We start from the raw sequence: 19,534 nt of genomic DNA, 5'->3' as shown, positions 1-19,534 counted from the left end.
TGATGATGAACTATTCGTTACATGAGATGAAATAAGTAGAGAGGTTATCTCAGTTTCTTTCATGGCGTTATGCTTGGGGGAACAGTGCCATGTCACTGCACAATTATCGTCCACATAGGCGTCACATCACGCTTTAACGAAGCTCTTGACAACCAACCTAACCGAAGTATAAATCTGAGAGAAAAATGTAACTTTCATATGAAATAAGATAAAAATAAAACTTTAAGGATGAAAGTGTGTATTTTAGGACACTTGATGATAATAATGAAAAAGTTGCCCTAAAAACTTATATATATTTGTTTAATTGGTATGGAACATCACTCATGTCACGTAAGTTTTTCTCCCGTCTGAGTTTGCACATTTTCCGGAGTTGGGTTGGACATTGTACGCTACAATAGTCGCAATCCCAAATTTCTGGGCTTGGTTCTCAGCTTAAACCCAATCTCAATTTTCTCTCAAACCCACTTTTGAATGTTCCACAGAACAAAACTTTCCAACAAAGGGAAAGAAAAAGACAGAGGGAGAGGGAGGAGGGTAGAACGAAGAAGGAAAAGAAAATCGGAAGAGAAAAAAAGAAGATGAAGGAGCCATTGGTGAGGACGAAGGTGTTAATTCGGCACTTGCCTCCGTCTCTGTCTCAGTCCGATCTCTTCAGCCAAATCGACCACCTGCTAGCCGACCGCTACAACTGGCTGTGCTTCCGTCCAGGAAAGAATAGGTTATGCCCTTTTCAATTCCTTTCAGTTCTCAATCATTTTTTCGTATTATTCCTGTTTCTTAGAAAAATTAGGTTTAGGATTGTAATTCAATTCGAATGGGGCTTTCATTTATGCTTTTTTTGTGGATTTTTTTATTGTTAATTGGAGCTTTTTTTCTGGCATTTTTTTGGGTAGCATTTTAAGTGGTTATTCATTTTTATACCTTTGAAAGCATGGATTTTTCGGCCCTTTTGTGGTGGATTGGGGAGATTGAACTTGTTTTTTATGTAGTGATATGTTTATTTCTTATTTTTTGCTCAAGGGGGACGAGAAAAGGATAAATTTGTGAAACAAAAAATGTTTTTTCATTATAGAATGGCTAATTATTTATTTTTGTTGAGTTTTTGGATATGATTATGGAATGTCGTTCAATGACTCATCTGTTTTTTGAATAAATTCTCCACTAAGCTTTGGTCTATGACCGTGTTGATAACAATAATAAATCAATATGGATGTATGGGGTTTTATAGGCAGTGCGTTCCTCATAGAGTTCCTACTCTCATACTTGGCCTAATCTCAATAGATAAATGTCGAAGGTGGTTTTGTTCCCTTTTGTTTTCAGTTGCTAAAATCAATCGTCGGGCAAGAAGGAAACTGAATATTTGAATTTTGCATTTTTTTTCTTGGAAATTATTATTAGCGCTCCAAAAGTTTCATTGTGCACGCCAAACTTTCTACATTTAGAAAGCAAAATACACTTGTGAGGAGTGCACAAAGAGATTTTTGGTGTGCCAATAACAGTTCCCTTTTTCTTATTAAGTTTTAATTTGAGTAGCCAGGTTGATATATCAATTTTGGTGGATTCGCATGTTTGTGGAACTCATGATAGATGGGGAAGTTTGGTTTTGCAAGAATCTGTGTTTTCCTATTTGTTTCTTGGCAAAGAAATGGAGAATAAGGATTTTTCTCATTTAAATAGTTTTCTTTGGAAATAATGTTGCAGCCAGAAGAACCAGAGGTATTCTCGGGCCTACATAGACTTCAAGCGACCTGAAGATGTTTTCGAGTTTGCTGAATTCTTTGATGGACATGTATTTGTCAATGAGAAGGGTAATTAACACTGAAATATGTTTATTTACCATGGTATATTCTTATATATGAATGTTTTAATGAGTTTGTGTGATATTGATGTATTGAATTTTTCTTTGTTTCTCTTATATACTAAACTTGAAAGAGAGAAAAAAGAAATTCCTGTCAAGAAACTGGTTGGGTATTGCTTGATTCTTGCAATGTAAAAGAATATGTGCACCTTGGTATTATAATTTCATTCTTATTTTGTTTTTGAAGCTTGAAACTAAATATATTTTCTCTTTCCAGGGGCTCAGTTCAAGGCTATAGTTGAATATGCACCCTCACAGCGTGTCCCAAAACCTAGTACAAGAAGGGATGGCCGTGAAGGGACTATATATAAAGGTGCTAAGTTAGACTAGTTTGATAGTACTCTAAAACATGATCGGGATTATTCAACTAACTGCTATATACTTGGCGAATGTAGATCCTGATTATTTGGAGTTCCTCAAACATATTGCAAAGCCTGTTGAGCATCTTCCTAGTGCAGAAATACAGCTGGAGAGAAAGGAAGCAGAACAAGCTGGTTAGTTATGCATTTACTGAAGGAATATCGGTACAAATTGTTTTGCTCAAGATTGAGAACTAATCCTCTGTTATTTTGTTAGGTGGTGCAAAAGAAGCTCCTATTGTTACACCCCTCATGGAGTATGTTCGACAGAAACGAGCTATTGGAAGTGGGACTCAGGTAATGGCACTACACTGTTTTTCTGTGTGTTTTTGTGCTGAAAATACATTACAGAGCCCTAAATAATAAATAGACTAAGAATCCTTGTAATCTTTTTAACAACTTATCATTTCAGTCCCAAAAAAATAAAATTATCTGTTAACTAGTTACAGCTAATTTTTTTACTTCATTTTTTCTGTTAACAGTAATCCTTTCTCCAGATACATTCTAGTTTGTTATTTTCATCTACAGTTCCTTTGAGGTATTGAATATTTTGTTTGATCCTAGGTTTCACCTGTTGTTCGGAAGGTTAGAAGAAGAGTCGGGGCTGGCTCTGTTAGCAAACGTGGTTCACCTTCTACAAAACGAGTCTCTGAGAAGAAAAAGGCATGTGCCTCCATTATATGTATATTTTAAATTTATTCTCAAATATATGTTTTGTGGTGGTGGGTAGAGAGGTTTTTCATGCGTTTAGTTTCAGTAGAGCATGTTCATAATCACCTGTAAAGAGGGGTTTTGAGGGCATCTTTTGTCAATGAACCTTTCCTTTCAGTTATGATTTCTCCTTGTAGCAAAATATACCCTTGACCCCTTCTTGTTTTTTATTTATGTTTACCAATTCTTCTATTTTACCCTGTGACCACATGTGTCTGTATATATAGAAGTTAACAGAATTGCAAATGACCTTTTGTTGACACAGTACATAATGAAGGACAGTACTAAACAGACAAGTCGAAAGGAGAAGTCCACTTTCAATGCGGTGCCCAGGCGAGAGGATCAGTTGGCTCGTTCTAGTGGAAAAGAAACATTAGAAAATGAAATTGGTACTTAGTATTATTTTTCTGTTGATCTTTGTTGTTTCTTTTCCTAGGAGATGTTTTCAATTTAAAACAACTGGTGAATTTCTGTTGTTATGTGCATGAAGGAATTTCTGCCTCTAATTTTAGTTCGGAGTTGGTCGCTCTTTCCAGTATTGTTGGTTGCAAGTGATAATATCTCATAGTATGCGATTAGTGTGTGAAGTAATACCTAATCCCAAATTTCCTGAGTAGTTAGTCATGTAGATAAGGCTGTCAATGGCCAGATCAAAGATTGGTTGAATACAATTAGGTTCAAATATTTTACAGAAAAAGTCTACGGTTCAAGCTCAAATTTGTTTCTGAATCCTATTATAGTTTGGTCAAATTTAGGATTATGTAAACGTGATTAGAATCATTAGATGTAGATCTGAACTTGATTTTAAATTTTACATGATGAAGTTTATATTAAATGAAATATTATATGAGCAATCATTTATTTAGATGAAAACATTGTTTCAAAACATTGGAAGTTGATCTCTTTCTTGGACTTTACTTTAACTGGAATGCAGTTGTCAAAACTGTTGTGTGGACCCAAATTTGGATGTTACTTTAGTGATCTGGCTGAAATATAGACCTCTCTTCATGCTTTATCCATGCTGAATTGAAGCCACTTACAGCCCTAGTTTGAGATGATGGCAAACATGTATTCCCTTTGAATCCCCACTTGCGTCCTCTCCAACAAGTCCCAAATCTCTATTATTAGTTTTCCATGTATTTTTCTTGATGATACTTTCCCATTTACCTCTGAGTATTGTTGTGTTTATTGCTGATTGTAAGTTTGAACAATCCTAAACTAAAGAATAGTTTAATAGCTCTGCAAATTTGACTTAGTGCAGAATGATAAGTAATGTATCATGTAATTGAAGTTTCCAATATGAAAAATACTATCTGAAATGTTTTTTTTTTTTTTTTTTTTTTTTTTTAAAGAACCGAAATAAGGTTTTCCCCATCTTAGTTAATGTTTGCACTTGACTGAAATTTGGGGAGAATGAATTCCAATCTTCTTGACACACTAAACTAGATACCACAAAGAGAAAATATATGCGTCATTTTTCATATCGTTCTGCTGCGTTTTTATGTTTGCTAACTTGAAATTTCTGTCAATGAAGGTTCTCTTTCAGGAATCCCTGTGATTTCCGACTCTGGAAAGAAGAAATTCCTACTTATTAAAGGAAAAGAGCGTCAAATACCTCCTGTAAGTTCTATTGACTCTGTTGATTCGGATAATTATACTGTTTTTCAATTTATCACATGGACATGATCTATTATTATATCAGTCTTTTTATCATTTTGACTAGGTTGTAATGTTTTTTTCCCCAGGCTGAGGGTATGTCACAACTTGGAAGTTCTCCTGTTTCACATGCTCCGAAGCAGAACCAAGGGCGTGAGGTTAGTGGAAGATTGGTCAGAAGTATACTTTCAAACAATGAGGGACACCAAAGTCAAACTTCAACCGAAACTCAGCCTCAGCAAAAAGTTCAGAGTCTGAACGCAGATGTTAAGCGAGTATCTCGGCCTTCCAATGCAAGGTTAGGGTTGAATGGTCATGGCTCTACTAATGAACTAAATTCAATGAGCTCTGAAGGGGATAGAAAGAGGGGAACAGTTGATAGATTTACGAAGAAGGACACGCATGGTACAACTAGTGTTAGTGAGAGGCAAGAAAAAAATACACGAAACAAGGATAGACCTGATCGTGGTGTTTGGGCTCCTCTTCGTCGTGCTGATAGTTCACATGCTAGTGATGAGCATTTACCATCCTCCGGGTTACAACGCCCTCGTTTGCTCTCTGATTCCATTGAAGGTATGGGCTGTTTCTGTAAATGGATGCGTAGGCTTTTGTGAGTCTATAAATGGTCTAATTTAGGAACATGACTTTTGTGTTAAATCATCTTGGGTCAAAACTCAATGGATGAATGCCTAATCTTACGGAGGAATACTGGATAGTTGTCATCTGGGAACCTACTCTCACTATCTGCTTGATTTTCTAGGTCCCTATGGAGAAGGGAAGGATGACTCTTCTTATGGAAGCAGGACTGGGGAAGTTATAAATCCTACAAGTGGACGTAATAGTTCTCATGTAGAGAATGGTTAGTTATATCTTCAAACCAAGATACTAACATCTCTGAACTTATAAAATGTCATTTATTTGTTTATATTTTTAATTTAACACTTGTTTTTTTGTGATTAAAAATTTTGCTAAACCGACTTTTATACTTTGTCTAGGTTCACATAGACATTTTGGTCGCCGCGGAACAGGCCATAATATGAAAGATGATGGTTCTCAAAATGTAGGTGAGGGGAAGCCATCTAAAAGAGGTGCTACTGTTCATGGTGCCCCTGAGGTATGCATCACTTTTGCCATGTTGATTACCATATTATTTTTATTTAACCTTCCTTTTATCTGAAAGTAGTAAGAATCTTTCACCGTTCACTAGCAGAAACAAGTGTGGGTTCAGAAATCATCGTCGGGTTCTTAGAACATCCAAGGCTGGTATGTACTGCATCTTTTGTTTTGTCCTACATACATCTCAAGTATTAGATCAAATGCATAGTTTATGGCTATTGCAACTGTTTATCGGGGCGGATATGTTTTTCAATCAAGGTTCTATAGCTTATTTGTGATTGGTAGTCGTAGATTATAATGGTTTGCTACCCTGTTCAAAGCAGATCACGTTATTCAGTCAGAACACTATTCGTCATATGTTCAAGGCAATCATCTCCGTTATCGTGGCTTAAGGCGACTGAAGACATCATGAAAATGGAGGCATACGTAAAAGGAGAGCTTTGTTTGTGCCAAATTACGGTATGTCCACGTGTTATTATTCTGAAGTGGTTCTCAACCCTGGGTTGCAATCTCACTTGAATTTATTTATTTACCTTTTGGGATTGCAGACCAAATTTTCTTGTGGTGTGATCCAATTTGTGCCGGATGGAAGGAATGCAGCATGCTCCAAGTTACAACCGCTGCAAACGCGACAAAAGTTTTTGAGATGGTTGGCTTTTTATCTTCAGTTTACGACTTTATCGTTATGCCATATGTACAGTTTAATTGGTGACGAATTTCATCACGTAAATTACTAGTTCGATTGTTGTGTGTACTTGGCGGACTGGTAGTGTCTAAGAACATCCACCTCTATGTACCTAACGACAACGATGAATGATGTGTACCATGTAACAAGGAATACTTTCGTGAAGAGAAATCATGAGCTGTGGTTTTGCATTTTTTTTTTTAACAAACGATATTATTTACACTAAACGGAAGGGGGTGGGCTTGGCCTTGGTTTTGCACTTTAAGGTATACTCAAACATTCAGGTATACAACCAAACACCGTTGAAAAATGACTCAAATTCAAGCCTCTATAAAGCCCACTGCAATTAAAACCTGATCAATCCAAGCTCAATACAAATTAAACCAGCAGCAGCAGCGTCCTGCTTTGGCTTCAACTCGCCACCGGCGAGTAATGCTCGGTGATGACGAGATGAGAACGAGGAACATAACCCTCAACTTAACACAATGAAACCATGAGACATCTAAAAAATAACCAGAGAATTTCTTTTGATCTATATGCTAACTAAAAAGAAATTGAAGGATCCAATTCGGCCGCCGTGTTCTACATACAACTATGGCCTTAGACTTCGTAGAGAACTGTTCAATCATCTATGTTTTGTTCTGTAACTGGAAGGTAAAATAAAGGAATCCCATTTGTGATACTTGTGAAGAAGCTACGGAATTTGAGCAATTTCCACCAGCATTTTGTGCAATGATTGTGGCTTTGAGAAGAACGGGCAGTGGTCGCTCCCTTTTATCTTGTACACTCCCTCCGGTGGGTTTTCCCTCACTAGCTTTTCTTGGACATCTGGTGACAGTGCCCGATCGTCTAGTGTTTGAATGAAGAACCGCCGGCTAGTTCCATAATTTTCAGGCGTCAAAGACAGTTTTTCCATGATCGGACCTAGTGGGATAGGTCTCATGGAAACCATGGCCAGAGCAACATCCTGGAAATGAACCAACTTCCGTTAAAATTATGTAATGGTACGTTAAATCAACTTACAAAAAAAACATAAGGTTCTACGACGGTAAAGAAACTCCAGTAAAGCCACACAACTTATATCTTATTGTCCAACATTAATGGAGACTAATCATTGTTAATGAGCTACAAAATATTTATAAAGTACGAACAAGACTCGCTTATATAATCGTGCCATAAGGTATCGACTCGTCGTTACTGAGCTACATATAAGCAGGAGATTACAATGGCCTACGTGCAATGTAAGGTCTGTAAGGAGAGAGCTATCTACACTTAATGAATCAGAGCATTTTCGTCTTCTCTCCTTCCGCTCTGGACTACACAAAACAAGATCTAGCACTACACCAAACATCTCTTCCAAGCTCATTGGTTTTCTTTTTCACTGAAGAGAGAATACCAAACTAGCTCTAAGGCGTAATAAAAATTAAAAAAAGCGGTTAAACATTCGTTGACATTTTGGAGGTACTGTGAATAATATTCTGCTCGCAAAATTTGCAAAACTTAAGCAAATGCTGTTTAAAATGAGAAAAAAAATACCAAGATAATATAAGAATAAAAAAGCTTAGACTACTTTAGTTGTAACTTGTAACATACCTTCGTATTAGATTGGTTGAAGTATAACCCTTTCATCTGCTCTTTCTCAAACATGAATCCTGTAGGAGGCTTTTCGTTCCCATTCCCGTGAATCAAAAGCTTTGATCCTTGCATAAATTGTTCTGCAGAACCAAGCTGCAATACAGATTTCCTTCTTGAGAACACGAAATCGGAGAGCATATAGAAATGAAACTGTTTAAGTGAACTGCACCCCCAACACAAAATTTAGTAGCAAATAGAATGGGTAAATGGAAAGAATGAAATACGCAAGTAATTTAATTTAACCCATGAGAAAGAGGCAGGCTTGCTACTGAAGGATAAAGCGGCAACATGCCAATAAGGGGAAGAAAATGGCTTCCTTGAAAAGGAAAAACTAGTTTTCTCCTAAGTTACTTCAATAACCTTCATCACTCATAGGAATATAAAGAGAATTTTTGTAGAACAAAGGTGAAAGGATGCAAACATCCTCTTCAGTGTGCGGAGGTTCCGCATGTATACATTGCAACATTACCATATATATATTTACACAGACACCACACACAACAAATTCACTATAAGCTTGTTCGTTCAATTGGAATTCTTATGCAAGTAATTTTGCTGGATGGATTCAATAATTCTCAACAATATGAAGTTCAGCGCACGTGATGGCACAAAATAATTGCAACACCTTGGAATTTTGTGAAAAAGGATGACGTATGTGGTGTTTTATAGAAGTAATCGTGGCATATGCTGAATTGTTACAATTTTCAGGCATGCACAACAAATGCTTAACTGATCTTATAGCCTGAACTGGTTCATTTTTAACTATTTACCTCTTCAGCAAACACATCAAAGGGTCTCTGGCCATCAGACACCATAGTAGCACAGATGAAAACTGCTTTTGAAATTTTCCGTGAAAAGTGCTCCAGTGCATAAGATACGCAGGCACCCCCACTACTGTGACCAACCAAGATGACCTGCACAAAAGTAACAAGCATTGAAGATTTGACAATATATTACATGCTTACAGTGAAGGAATGAAGAACATATCAGCTTGTACCTTTTCATCCTCTGGAAGATTTTGTAGATAGTCAATCAAAGGCTTCGAATACTCTTCCAGCGTAGCTACAGAGTTTGTATCTGTGAGATCAATACCAGAACCCTTGAGATCAAAAGTGATTGCAAGCAATCCCGCTTCCTCTAGTAGAGCAATTGTTTTGTACCAACACCATGCCCCAAATCCTCCTCCATGTACAAGAATGAACTTTTTTGACGTAAGCTTCTCCAAAAATTCTGGTCCCTGTAAAATATATGAAATCAGTAATCATGCCAACAATTCAAGGGAGGATGAACATGAACTGGTGCATGACCTCGTCCTCGTGGTAGTCAATTGCTATGGCAAAAGTTTCTTGACTGTAAAAATTAGAAAAGGAAGCAGACTAGAAACCAAAAGAAAGGAATAGCAAGAAGTCGAAAATTTTATGGACGTTGAGAGTTGTTAAAAAACCATGTTGTGCATTATTATGTTCTAAAAGAGGACGACTGGATTACCTTACGCTGTGTAAATTTTGAAACCCACAAAACAAAACATAAACACGTTACGCATTAAAGACCAGACGACGTCACGGCTATCAAAATTTCAAATACAAACAACTCTATTCTCAGTGTTCAATAAGTACACATTCCGACAGAAGCTAATATACATCATACAGAGGGCACAAAATTTATAAAAGGGTGCCTCCAGAATCTTGCTTAGTGACGAACCCAGGGCATACTGTGAGATCCCACATTGCCCGGGGGAGAGGAGGTGATGTGCCTTATATGTACATGCTCACCTTCCTATAGTAAGACGAGTTTTGGGTGGAAACCCAAGAACAAATCCGTGAGGGCGTGGCCCAAAGCGAACAATATCTTACCATGTGGACTGGGTTGTGACCCATACAGCCAAATCTTTTAGGACAGCTTCAATCCAAATACAAACGTAACTGCTTTCTGTTTTTCTAGAAAAATATCGCCCTCCTGAAAAGGAGGTAAAATTGTTTAACAGTATGGTGCAAGCAACTTTGGGGAAAATAAGGGACTCAGTTGGTCCATAACGGAAGGATCTGAATTCTTCGTTCGAGTTCCCCCAGGATTTGGCAGACTAATCACACTTAGTGCCACTAATTTTGGTTAGATACCATAAACGCGCTGCTCTCAACTAGCTAACGAAGGGATAATGAGTAAAAGTTGCATGGTTATCAAGAGAAAGTGAGAGTCTTGAAACACACTTTCTCTTCTAGGTAAAGAAAAGCAGTAGAATAATAAAATTTCAAGATCTATGAGTGCACAATCCACATAAAGTAGACCTGCTTTTAATAAGCACTTTTCAAACCATCATAGTAACGCAGTAGAATAATTCCGTACTTTTGCCACTTAGTTCTTTAACTTGATGATTGATTAACTGTTGATTTTCACATATGATTAAGCACTTTTTAGCTTTAGCAAAAAGCTGGTTAAATCAAAATCATGAAAACACACTTTCATCACAGATCAAAATCATGAAAAGTCAAAAGTGGAAATCAACCTGCTTCACATTAGTCAATGGATCAGAGGCGAGTCTCCTGGAGCTTGTGGACCCCCCAATCCTCCTGGACATGGATCCGTCAAACCTCTGCGACGATTGCTGTTGTTGAAGAACCATAGACAGAGCTTGCCTGTGCAGCAAGTCTTCCTCCGCGACCAGTTTCCTCTGCGAGCGATTCATTCTCTTGCTTCTCGATCCATTTTCTTTGGTGTCCTTCTTTGACATGCAAATAAATCGATTACCCATTGTCGGACAAGCAATTCTAAGCACAACCCAGATTCGTTTTCGGCAAATTTCCCCAGAAAATGGGAGAAACTCAGCACATTTTCCTGGAAAATGATGTCTTGGTGAAGCAAGATGCAACTGTCTGTCCGTAAAGATGCAGTCTTTGGTACCAAAGCTGATGAACTTTCTATCCGTTTTTTCTTCTTTACTCTGTGAGAGAGAAAGAGAGAGAGAGAGAGAGAGAGAGAGAGAGAGAGAGAGAGAGATTAGGTGAGAGAAGTTGGTTGGGATTAAGAAATAAGAACGTGTGCTGTGCAATGTGCGATGAAAAACTCTCCCTCCTCTTACTCTCTCTCTCCAACGGAAATATAGCTATTAATTGGCTTCTCCGTTTTCTTTCAACTTTTCAACGGTGGAAGGACTTCGGAAGGCTGTCTCTTTCCAGTAACCGAGTGGTAAATGGTAAAAAGATAACTTCACTTCGCTTTCTTTGTTGTCTCTCTGCTAATTGCCAGGGTAAAAATTGCGCAGTAATTTTCTAGTTGTGGAGCGTAACCGTACGCTGTTGGGTGGGCCGTGTGTGACGTGGCCTCGTGGTTATTAAATGTTGGATTGTCAATGATTTAGTGATAAAAATTGCTGTAAACGAGATGACTTCATGCGCAAAACTTGGACTAAACGGAAAATGCATGTGGACCAAAAAAACATACAAAGAAGATATTTTCTTTAAATTATTATTATTAAGGGCGGGGCGGAGAGGGGGGAGAAAGAGCGTCGCTCGGTGGCTCGGTGAGTTGGTGGGTCTCCTTACGCTGGCGAATGACTCTTTTCTCTTCTCTGAAGTCTACAATAAAATTATTTATTAATTGAATAAGAAATTATTAGTTTTTTGCTTGGTTGATTGAATATCTCTTTTTTTGCCTACCGAGAGTAGCCTTAGTCTTAATCCGTCTTTAGGGAGTGAAGTGAATTGTGGGTGATATAATAAGTTATGAAAGAGTCGGTTTAGAACGTATCCGCTGTTTTAGCCATATTCGTAGTGCTCATCTTTTTAAGGGATAGCTATAGCCCACAATCAAAGTATACTACCGGTTTTTAGCTGAGCTACCTGAACCATTTTCCAAAAGTATGTTTTCTTCGCCCTGTTTTGAAGTGAATTTGAACCACTGATACAAGGATTTGCAGTCCTCTACTCTACCAAAATAGGTATCTAAAGAAAGAGGGGTAATGATTCAAAACTATTATAATAATTAAAATAAATGAGAGTTTCGAACTCGTCATGTTATATTTGAGCATCTTAATAGAGATATCAACTTAAAATGTTAATTTACTAGCATATGCCCACATAAAAAGTGTATGAGGACATTTTTTTTAATATTTGAAGTGAAAGGAGAGGGAGTGGGAGAGAACGTGAGAATGCGAAGGGATTTTTTTAATATTAGAATCACATGTGAGTGAAGCTTAAAAAAAGTAAAATTTGGTTAGAGTAAAATTACATTACTGTCATGTTTGTTATTTCTATTCAGTTTTGATTAGAAGAATAGAATGGTAATTTTATGGAACCTTGGTTAACAATTAAGGTTGTCACATCCCGGCCCGGGGACGAATCACTTCTCGGGCCCGCTCCACCACAGTAGCACGATATTGTCCGCTTTGGGCTTACCATTTCCTCACGGTTTTGTTTTTGGGAACTCACGAGCAACTTCCCAGTGAGTCACCCATCATGGGATTGACCTAACCCCCTTCTCACTTAACTTCGGAGTTCCTACGGAACCCGAAGCCAGTGAGCTCTCAAAAGGCCTCGGGCTAGGTAGAGATAGGAATATACATATAAGGATCATTCCCCTGGGTGATGGGGGATGTCACAATCCACCCCCCTTAGGGGCCCGACATCCTCGTTGGCGCACTACAGCCAAGGTTAGGCTCTGATACCAAATTGTCACATCCCGGCCCGGGGGTGGGTCACTTCCCGGGCCCGCTCCACCACCATAGCACGATATTGTCCGCTTTGGGCTTACCATTCCCTCACGGTTTTATTTTTGGGAACTCACGAGCAACTTCCCAGTGGGTCACCCATCATAGGATTGACCTAGTCCCCTTCTCGCTTAACTTCGGAGTTCCTACGGAACCCGAAGCCAGTGAGGTCACATCCTCGCCCGGGGGCGAATCACTTCCCGGGCCCGCTCCACCACCGTAGAACGATATTGTCCGCTTTGGGCTTACCATTCCCTCACGGTTTTGTTTTTGGGAACTCACTAGCAACTTCCCAGTGGGTCACCCATCATGGGATTGACCTAGCCCCCTTCTCGCTTAACTTCGGAGTTCCTACGGAACCCGAAGCCAGTGCGCTCCCAAAAGGCCTCGTGCTAGGTAGAGATGAGAATATACATATAAGGATCATTCCCCTGGGTGATGCGGGATGTCACAAAGGTTCTATTACTATATAGTTTAGATTTTATAGCTTATGTAGCAACCTAACAATTTATAAAATCCCTTGTCAAATTAAAATTCTTTTTAATTACAAATAAAATTAAATTGGTCAGAATTTAATAGAAATAATCAATAAGTGAAGAAAGTAGAGAAATATGTGGGCCTAGCATTTAAAAAAATAATAATAATATTGGCAATGTCTTCAAATTTGGTGGTAGAATGGAGAATATCAATTTATGTAAAATCATCTTCAAAGGAGATGTCAAATATGCCAAATAGGATTAAAAGACATTCAAGTGTTCTCCAATGGATATGTCATATATGATGTGGCATGTGAGTCATTTGACTCATTGCTTTCTAGCTGCCTTTTTTGACAGCAAATAAAGAAGGAATTAAATATATTTAATTTAATTTTTAATGCATGGATCCCATTAACAACCAATTGAATAAAAACTAAAACTAATTTTGATTATTTTTCAATAGATAATGCAACTCTAGGACCAATAAAATAATAAAATAAATATTTGACACATCCATAATCCATTGGAAAATAAGAGAATTTAGCACTTGTATTCAATTTACCACATCAGCCATCAAATAAAATTTTAACATACTATATCTGATATCTTCTTTGGAGATGCTTTAAGATTTTGGCATCTTTTTTGGGACCAAAAAACCACCTTTTGTTTATCAAGATAGTATGTAAGATTTTTTATATCTCCTTTGGAGATATTCTAATATACTGATGCAGTGAATGATAACTCAGTACCACCACAAATAGTTATTGCGGCTGGTGTGACTTCTCATTCTTCAAAGAACATGACTAAGGCTTTCTTAATTAGGTTGCATTGTAACTACAATATGTTTTCTTTAGTTTTAATTATCTCTTGTATCAATGAACATGTATCTCCTTATTTAAAAGGCTCCATATGTAAGATTAAGAAGTGAATTAAAAAAAAACGTAATCTAAGAAGAGAGTTTTCTCCTTCCTTAAATCAAGTGTGAGGCTTGGTTGTGTTGAGTAAATCCATAATTAGTGACGTCGAGTGATTCTGTTGCTCCTAGTTGAGTAATTCCCAAGTTACTACCCCTGTCTCTTCGAGGCCCTTGGTCCTTACAATTATATATGACTTATTATGAGGAAGTCATAAGATTGGATAAGGACATGTGGCACTACGTGTATAGTCTATAATCTTATAAAAAATTTCACCTGGGGGAGTTGCACAGAGTCAACTACTTTTTGGGTGAATAGTAAAGGCAATTCAATGCCATTGTCATTGTACTTCCTCAATAGGTGAAATTGTTCTAAGAGCATCTCCAATAGAAGTTTCTATTTAGGTACTCTCACCATCACTTTTGAGTACTCATTTAGAGTGCATTTTTGCTCACCACAATTTAGTGTGGTGTATGTTCACCACCCTATTTATCACCGTTAGATGAGTTTGAATTTCAATATTTATGTTTATCTACTACACGAATGAAACATGAAATCGATGTTTCGGAAGCTTCACATGAGGTAAGACTTCATATTTATTATTGTTTTAGTGATTTTGATGACATCGATAATTATTTAATCTTGCTTTTGATGCGTTATTCAAGCTTCTATGTTCGTATTCATCTTTTCGAGATTACATGAAGACTTAAACACCTAAAATTATCATCAAATATTAAAAACAGACGACACGGGTTTTAATGATGGAATCGAAAACAACTCACATATGCTTTAAATCTCAGGCGGCATCTTTTATCAAAATTATAGTCGTCATTTTTTGTCCAAATTAAAAGCTTCATAAGATTTGAGAAATGTGGGGTGTATAGAAAATATGGGGTGCATGTAGAAAGTGTAATGTGTATATTAAGAATGTGGGGTGTGAGAGTATTATGGGGAAATATGTGGGGTGTATTAAGATAATTTTTAATTGAAAAAGCAAATGTGAGGTGTATTAAGTATGTGAGATTTATTCAACAATTTGTGGAATGTTAATATAATAAGTCTTAAAATTCCTTAATAATCTTTAATTTCTTCATCCCAAACAGAGCGTTAGGTTAACCAAACAAGAAAATTTACAAATTCCAGAAAATAAAATTCTATTGTTTTAAGATTCATTAATAATCTTAAATTTCATCACCTAACCATAAGTTATACTACTATTGAAGATGAAAAAGTTGCACATTCGTTCCCTTAAGTCCCTATCGAATAGTGACATGAAATTTGCCGGTGATCGAAAAAAGATTTCAGCCAAATCGACGGTGGCAAGATTTCGGCCATAACCACGGTGGCCGCGGGACAATTTATGGCACTAGTTCTGGTGGCTCAGTCCGGTCTAGTTCAGAACCAAACCAATCCGAGCCTAAATACACTTTTGTGCGATTATCTTCGTTAATCGTCATAAATCTCAATCGTATTTATTATGAAAAGTTGAAAACCAAACTGTTCAGGTATAAAAGCCAACCACAACATAAGTGAATTTGAACAACAGATGAATGAATATTCACTTCTGCACAATATGTTGATAGAAGAGTTGTTACTTCTCCATCCAGCTCCCGTCCCACATGCGCAAATGTTAGAGCCAACAAAACCCTAGCCGCGAAGTGTTGCCCGAGGGACAGCTGGTAAACCCAATTCGTCCTCAGCCTGCCAGCATTGGATTTTAAACAAGAATTAGCACAACGGAAAGCAATGATGTGGAGCATGCAAGTGCAACTACCGATACCACCACCCATGTCAATGCAGAATCATTGGCAGCCAAAGCCAAAGACTTGCCTCTTTTGTTCATGAACGTTATGAAGTAAAAAACAAAGTTCAGAGTTTGACTGATCGTTTGGCATTCTAACCACAAAGTAAACATCCAATCCAGCAAACAAAATCAAGGCACATATACCTGGGCGTTGGATCTCCCAGCCGGAGCTGTTGCCTGTCCTGTGGGTGCTGAAGGCAAGCGGAGCTCCGCATCCAAGTCTGGTTCAGCATCAGGCTGGAGATAGGAGGGAACCCCATCAGCTTCTGTTTCCATACCCATGTCTGCTTCTAGAGCATCCAGCTCTGCACGCCAAATCGAGAATACAGTAAGACAATTGGAAACAGGACCATCAGAACACAGAATCATATATGTTGATGCTTTGAATGTGACCAGAATAGATCTTAGCAGCACACAAGATGAACAAGGTCTCCCCTAGCCTAATGTCTAAAGATTGGTTGTCCGAAATCAATCAGAAAGATTTCGAACATGTATGAAATTCTGAAGCCAGTATTTCCTTCAATAGTTGGGAACTCAAATGATTTCTAAGCTTACCACCCATAAGATCTTCCTCATCAATGTCATCAGGAACACTATAGCTTCTGCCAAGGGTCTCTTGAATTTCATTGCTCACATCCATCAGGTCCATCATTTCATCTTGCAAATTCTACAACAATTGAGTATTCACATGTTAGAAAGATATGCCTTCAAACGTAGCTAGTATGGAAGCAAGAGAACAAAAACAGAAAGAGACTACTGACATCAATATCTTGAATCTTCACGGTTTTCATCATTCCCTTGAGCTCCTTGTTTGCAGACTTCAGAGCTGTCATCTGTGTAAAACACATCAATGTTATATTCCAAACAAAAGTATTCTTATGGCAGAAAATATGCCTCCATTGCATCTACATTTCGAAACCTAAACGGATACCAGGAATGAATATAACGGAATCTAGGCTTTATACCAATCACATAGTTATAAGCAAAAAAAAAAAAACCCCCCAAGACACAAATGGTCCATCTCCTACCTCTTATGAGGTAGGCAGCAGGTTCCAATCAGGGGACAGAAAAAGCTCCGCCTCAACAGCCTTGAAGTATGCCCCTTGGGGCACTACCAAGGAAAACCAATAATTTTAAGGTGAATTTAGTATATCCCCTTTGCAACCAAATTTGATGTAGAATAGAGTGACTCCAGCATGTAAATCAATAATTAACCCTTTAATTTAGGCATCCTACCTATCTCTTCTTCTTCTTCTTCTTTTTTTTAGGTACTTGTTGTTGAGAGGAAAGAGGGCATCTAATCCATCTAAATACATGTCATAATCACAACAGACTGGGTACCCTACCCCCAGCCTTTAATGCTAAAGGGCTTCACCAATACAATGAAAGCAGTTCATCACACAATGTCATTTGTTGTGTTGAGCTATGTCATTCATTATTCTCGTATCCTCACATTTGAAAATCAAAACAATCCAACACATGAATAAACATTGTGTTAATCACAGAACTTAACAGAATAGGACATTACCGTTTGCTGAGCATCTTTTATACCCTCTGAAGCAAAGGAAACTTGATCAAGGTTAAATGTCTGATTATACAGCATGTCCCGTTGTCCTTCATACCTGTCCAGAAGCTCAACGAATTATACCAATCATCAAAGAAAAAAGGATAATGCAAATTGATACACGTAGTATATTCACCCCATTCCTTAAAAGTTGCAACAGATATCTCAATAATTCTAAATTCCAAAGAGAACGATCTCATCATTCAGTGAAAAATTTAAAATGACATCATCAATAGTGAAAAATTTTCAAATTTTAAATTAAATAAAATAAAAATTAAAAAAAAATAAAATTAAAAAAAAACCATTTAGCGCAATGTTTTTGCAAATCTACCATTATGGCCCTACTAATATTGAAAAAGGGCATGCACTAATGTCCTCACATGCAGATTGTAACCTAACCTACTGGACGTAATGAACCAATGATGCTATAACTGTTTGTATTTGACAGATTTCTTTTTCTCATTGAGGCTAGACCATGCAAAGACGCCGTAAACTTATGCCAGATTTCTAGCTGCAGGACACTCCAGGAAAACTGAGTGTGTGTACAGACTCATGCATGCTTACTTTGTATTCTATTTGACATTCTTCTAGCACTATTGCGCACCCGTAAATTGCTCATCATGTTTTTTAATTTCTTTTTTTTTCAATAATTGTCTTCAATTAACCGCTTAAAGTTCACTCCCAAGTCCCAACCGTTCTTAAGTCATAGAAATGTTTAATCATTGTCACTTCCTAGCTTTTCCCATAGTCAAAATAAACCAATCTCAAAATCCTCACAAATTTCATATGAATGAAGAAGAACGATTGACATGCAATAAATATGAGATAAACCGCGGAGGGGAGCAATAAACCCGTAACATGGAAGGGACAGGGGACCTACATTCGTTTCTGCTTGAGAACCCTCATGGCTCGAGACTTAACAGCTTCTTGTGCAGGACCGGGCCTTGTCTTCTTGATTTGCTCTTTGTATCTATTCAGTTCAACATCAAGCTTTTTGATCTTTTCATCGACTGTTTCGCCTCTTTTATTGATCTGTTACAAAATAATATCTACTTCATCAACAGTTGTAGCAGAAAGAATACCAAATGAAACTACAAAAGCTAACTATTGAAACAACAGTTTCTCGGAAACCAAGCATGGCGTTTAGTTACAAGAACTATCGATTCTAAAGCTGGTGAAAGTGATTTGAATAAACCTTCAAGCCCTTGATTAGAGTAAAAACCATCGATTCTACAACTACCCAATTTTTACTATTATTCGTTTTGGTTTAATTAAACCTAAACATATTAAAGCAATAAATTGAAATCCCCAATCCCCAATCCCGACATAATTACAAATAGAAAACGCTGATAATCCCAACCCTAATTAAATTATGTGATACCCAACCCAACAATCAATCGGGAGAAAGAGAGGGGGAACAAACCCTATCGGAGGCATCGCCAACAGAAGGAGGGGGCTCTTTGTCTTTCTTGACACCAAAGACCCTCTTCATCTCTCTCTTCCCTTAACCGACGGAGAGAGGGAGAGACGACGACGGGGATTCCACCAAACAACGCAGACACAGACAGAGTGATTAGAAGAGAGAGTGTATGTGAGAGAGATCCAGATCAAAGGTAGAAGAGACTTTGAGTTGAATCGGTGCAATTTTGGGATTTCATCTCTATCTCAATGCTGGAAAAGTAAGGATCTTTCGCGGTAGCTTACGAGCTTTCATTGTTTCTTCGCAACACGTTACATCTTTGGGAAAACCAAAAGGGTCGGGTCAACCCGATCAGCCCAACTCTCTCAAACCCAATATTCGACACACGTTGTTGTGTCAATTCTCTCGTCTTGCCTTTTTGAGAAAATTGTAGAAATAGTCTCTCAATTTTAATCCAATTTGAGCAATGATTATTTAACTAAAAATTCATAACTATTAGTATAATTGGGTTAATGTTAAGGGACTATTGTTACAATTGGATTAAAGTTGAGGGACTACTTCTCTAATTGAGTTAAAGTTGAGGGATTATTACTGCAATTTTTTTGTTTGATTCAACTTCATGTGCACGTGACTC

The 19,534-nt window shown here is 37.6% G+C and overlaps 3 protein-coding genes across 5 annotated transcripts; 1 reads left to right on the top strand and 2 right to left on the bottom strand.

Annotated features, from left to right (window-relative positions):
• Positions 1–319: 319 nt before the first annotated feature.
• On the top strand, positions 320–6,576 carry LOC137717676 (regulator of nonsense transcripts UPF3). 3 transcript variants are annotated; one of them, XM_068457114.2, is made up of 14 exons: positions 320–718; positions 1,702–1,808; positions 2,076–2,171; positions 2,254–2,352; positions 2,435–2,514; positions 2,782–2,880; positions 3,194–3,317; positions 4,463–4,548; positions 4,674–5,157; positions 5,345–5,443; positions 5,580–5,698; positions 5,795–5,847; positions 6,024–6,159; positions 6,249–6,576. In XM_068457114.2, the coding sequence occupies exons 1-12, from the start codon at positions 579–581 to the stop codon at positions 5,831–5,833; spliced, it is 1,572 nt and encodes a 523-aa protein (XP_068313215.2). In that variant the 5' UTR covers positions 320–578; the 3' UTR covers positions 5,834–5,847; positions 6,024–6,159; positions 6,249–6,576. The 3 variants fall into 3 exon arrangements, with proteins under 3 accessions (XP_068313215.2, XP_068313214.2, XP_088554262.1); XM_068457113.2 differs by having other exon boundaries at positions 5,792–5,847; XM_088698136.1 differs by having other exon boundaries at positions 5,768–5,847.
• A 119-nt stretch (positions 6,577–6,695) lies between these two features.
• Positions 6,696–11,142, bottom strand: LOC137718325 (putative methylesterase 14, chloroplastic). The gene is made up of 5 exons (XM_068457849.2): positions 10,524–11,142; positions 9,018–9,257; positions 8,791–8,934; positions 7,979–8,113; positions 6,696–7,352 (listed from the first exon to the last, which is right to left on the bottom strand). The coding sequence occupies exons 1-5, from the start codon at positions 10,767–10,769 to the stop codon at positions 7,080–7,082; spliced, it is 1,038 nt and encodes a 345-aa protein (XP_068313950.2). The 5' UTR covers positions 10,770–11,142; the 3' UTR covers positions 6,696–7,079.
• Positions 11,143–15,558: 4,416 nt separating this feature from the next.
• On the bottom strand, positions 15,559–19,195 carry LOC137718090 (vacuolar protein sorting-associated protein 60.1). The gene is made up of 7 exons (XM_068457602.2): positions 18,904–19,195; positions 18,361–18,512; positions 17,445–17,538; positions 16,678–16,749; positions 16,472–16,583; positions 16,061–16,221; positions 15,559–15,813 (listed from the first exon to the last, which is right to left on the bottom strand). Exons 1-7 carry the CDS (start codon positions 18,970–18,972, stop codon positions 15,760–15,762), a joined length of 714 nt encoding a protein of 237 aa, XP_068313703.1. The 5' UTR covers positions 18,973–19,195; the 3' UTR covers positions 15,559–15,759.
• Positions 19,196–19,534: the final 339 nt, after the last annotated feature.

The sequence above is a fragment of the Pyrus communis genome, chromosome 8 (genome assembly GCF_041283825.1).
Source record: "Pyrus communis isolate YQ-2024b chromosome 8, ASM4128382v1, whole genome shotgun sequence".
NCBI classification, from domain to species: domain Eukaryota; kingdom Viridiplantae; phylum Streptophyta; class Magnoliopsida; order Rosales; family Rosaceae; genus Pyrus; species Pyrus communis.
The sequence above is the reverse complement of the archived record's forward strand: the minus strand, read 5'-3'. Positions and strand labels throughout refer to the sequence as shown.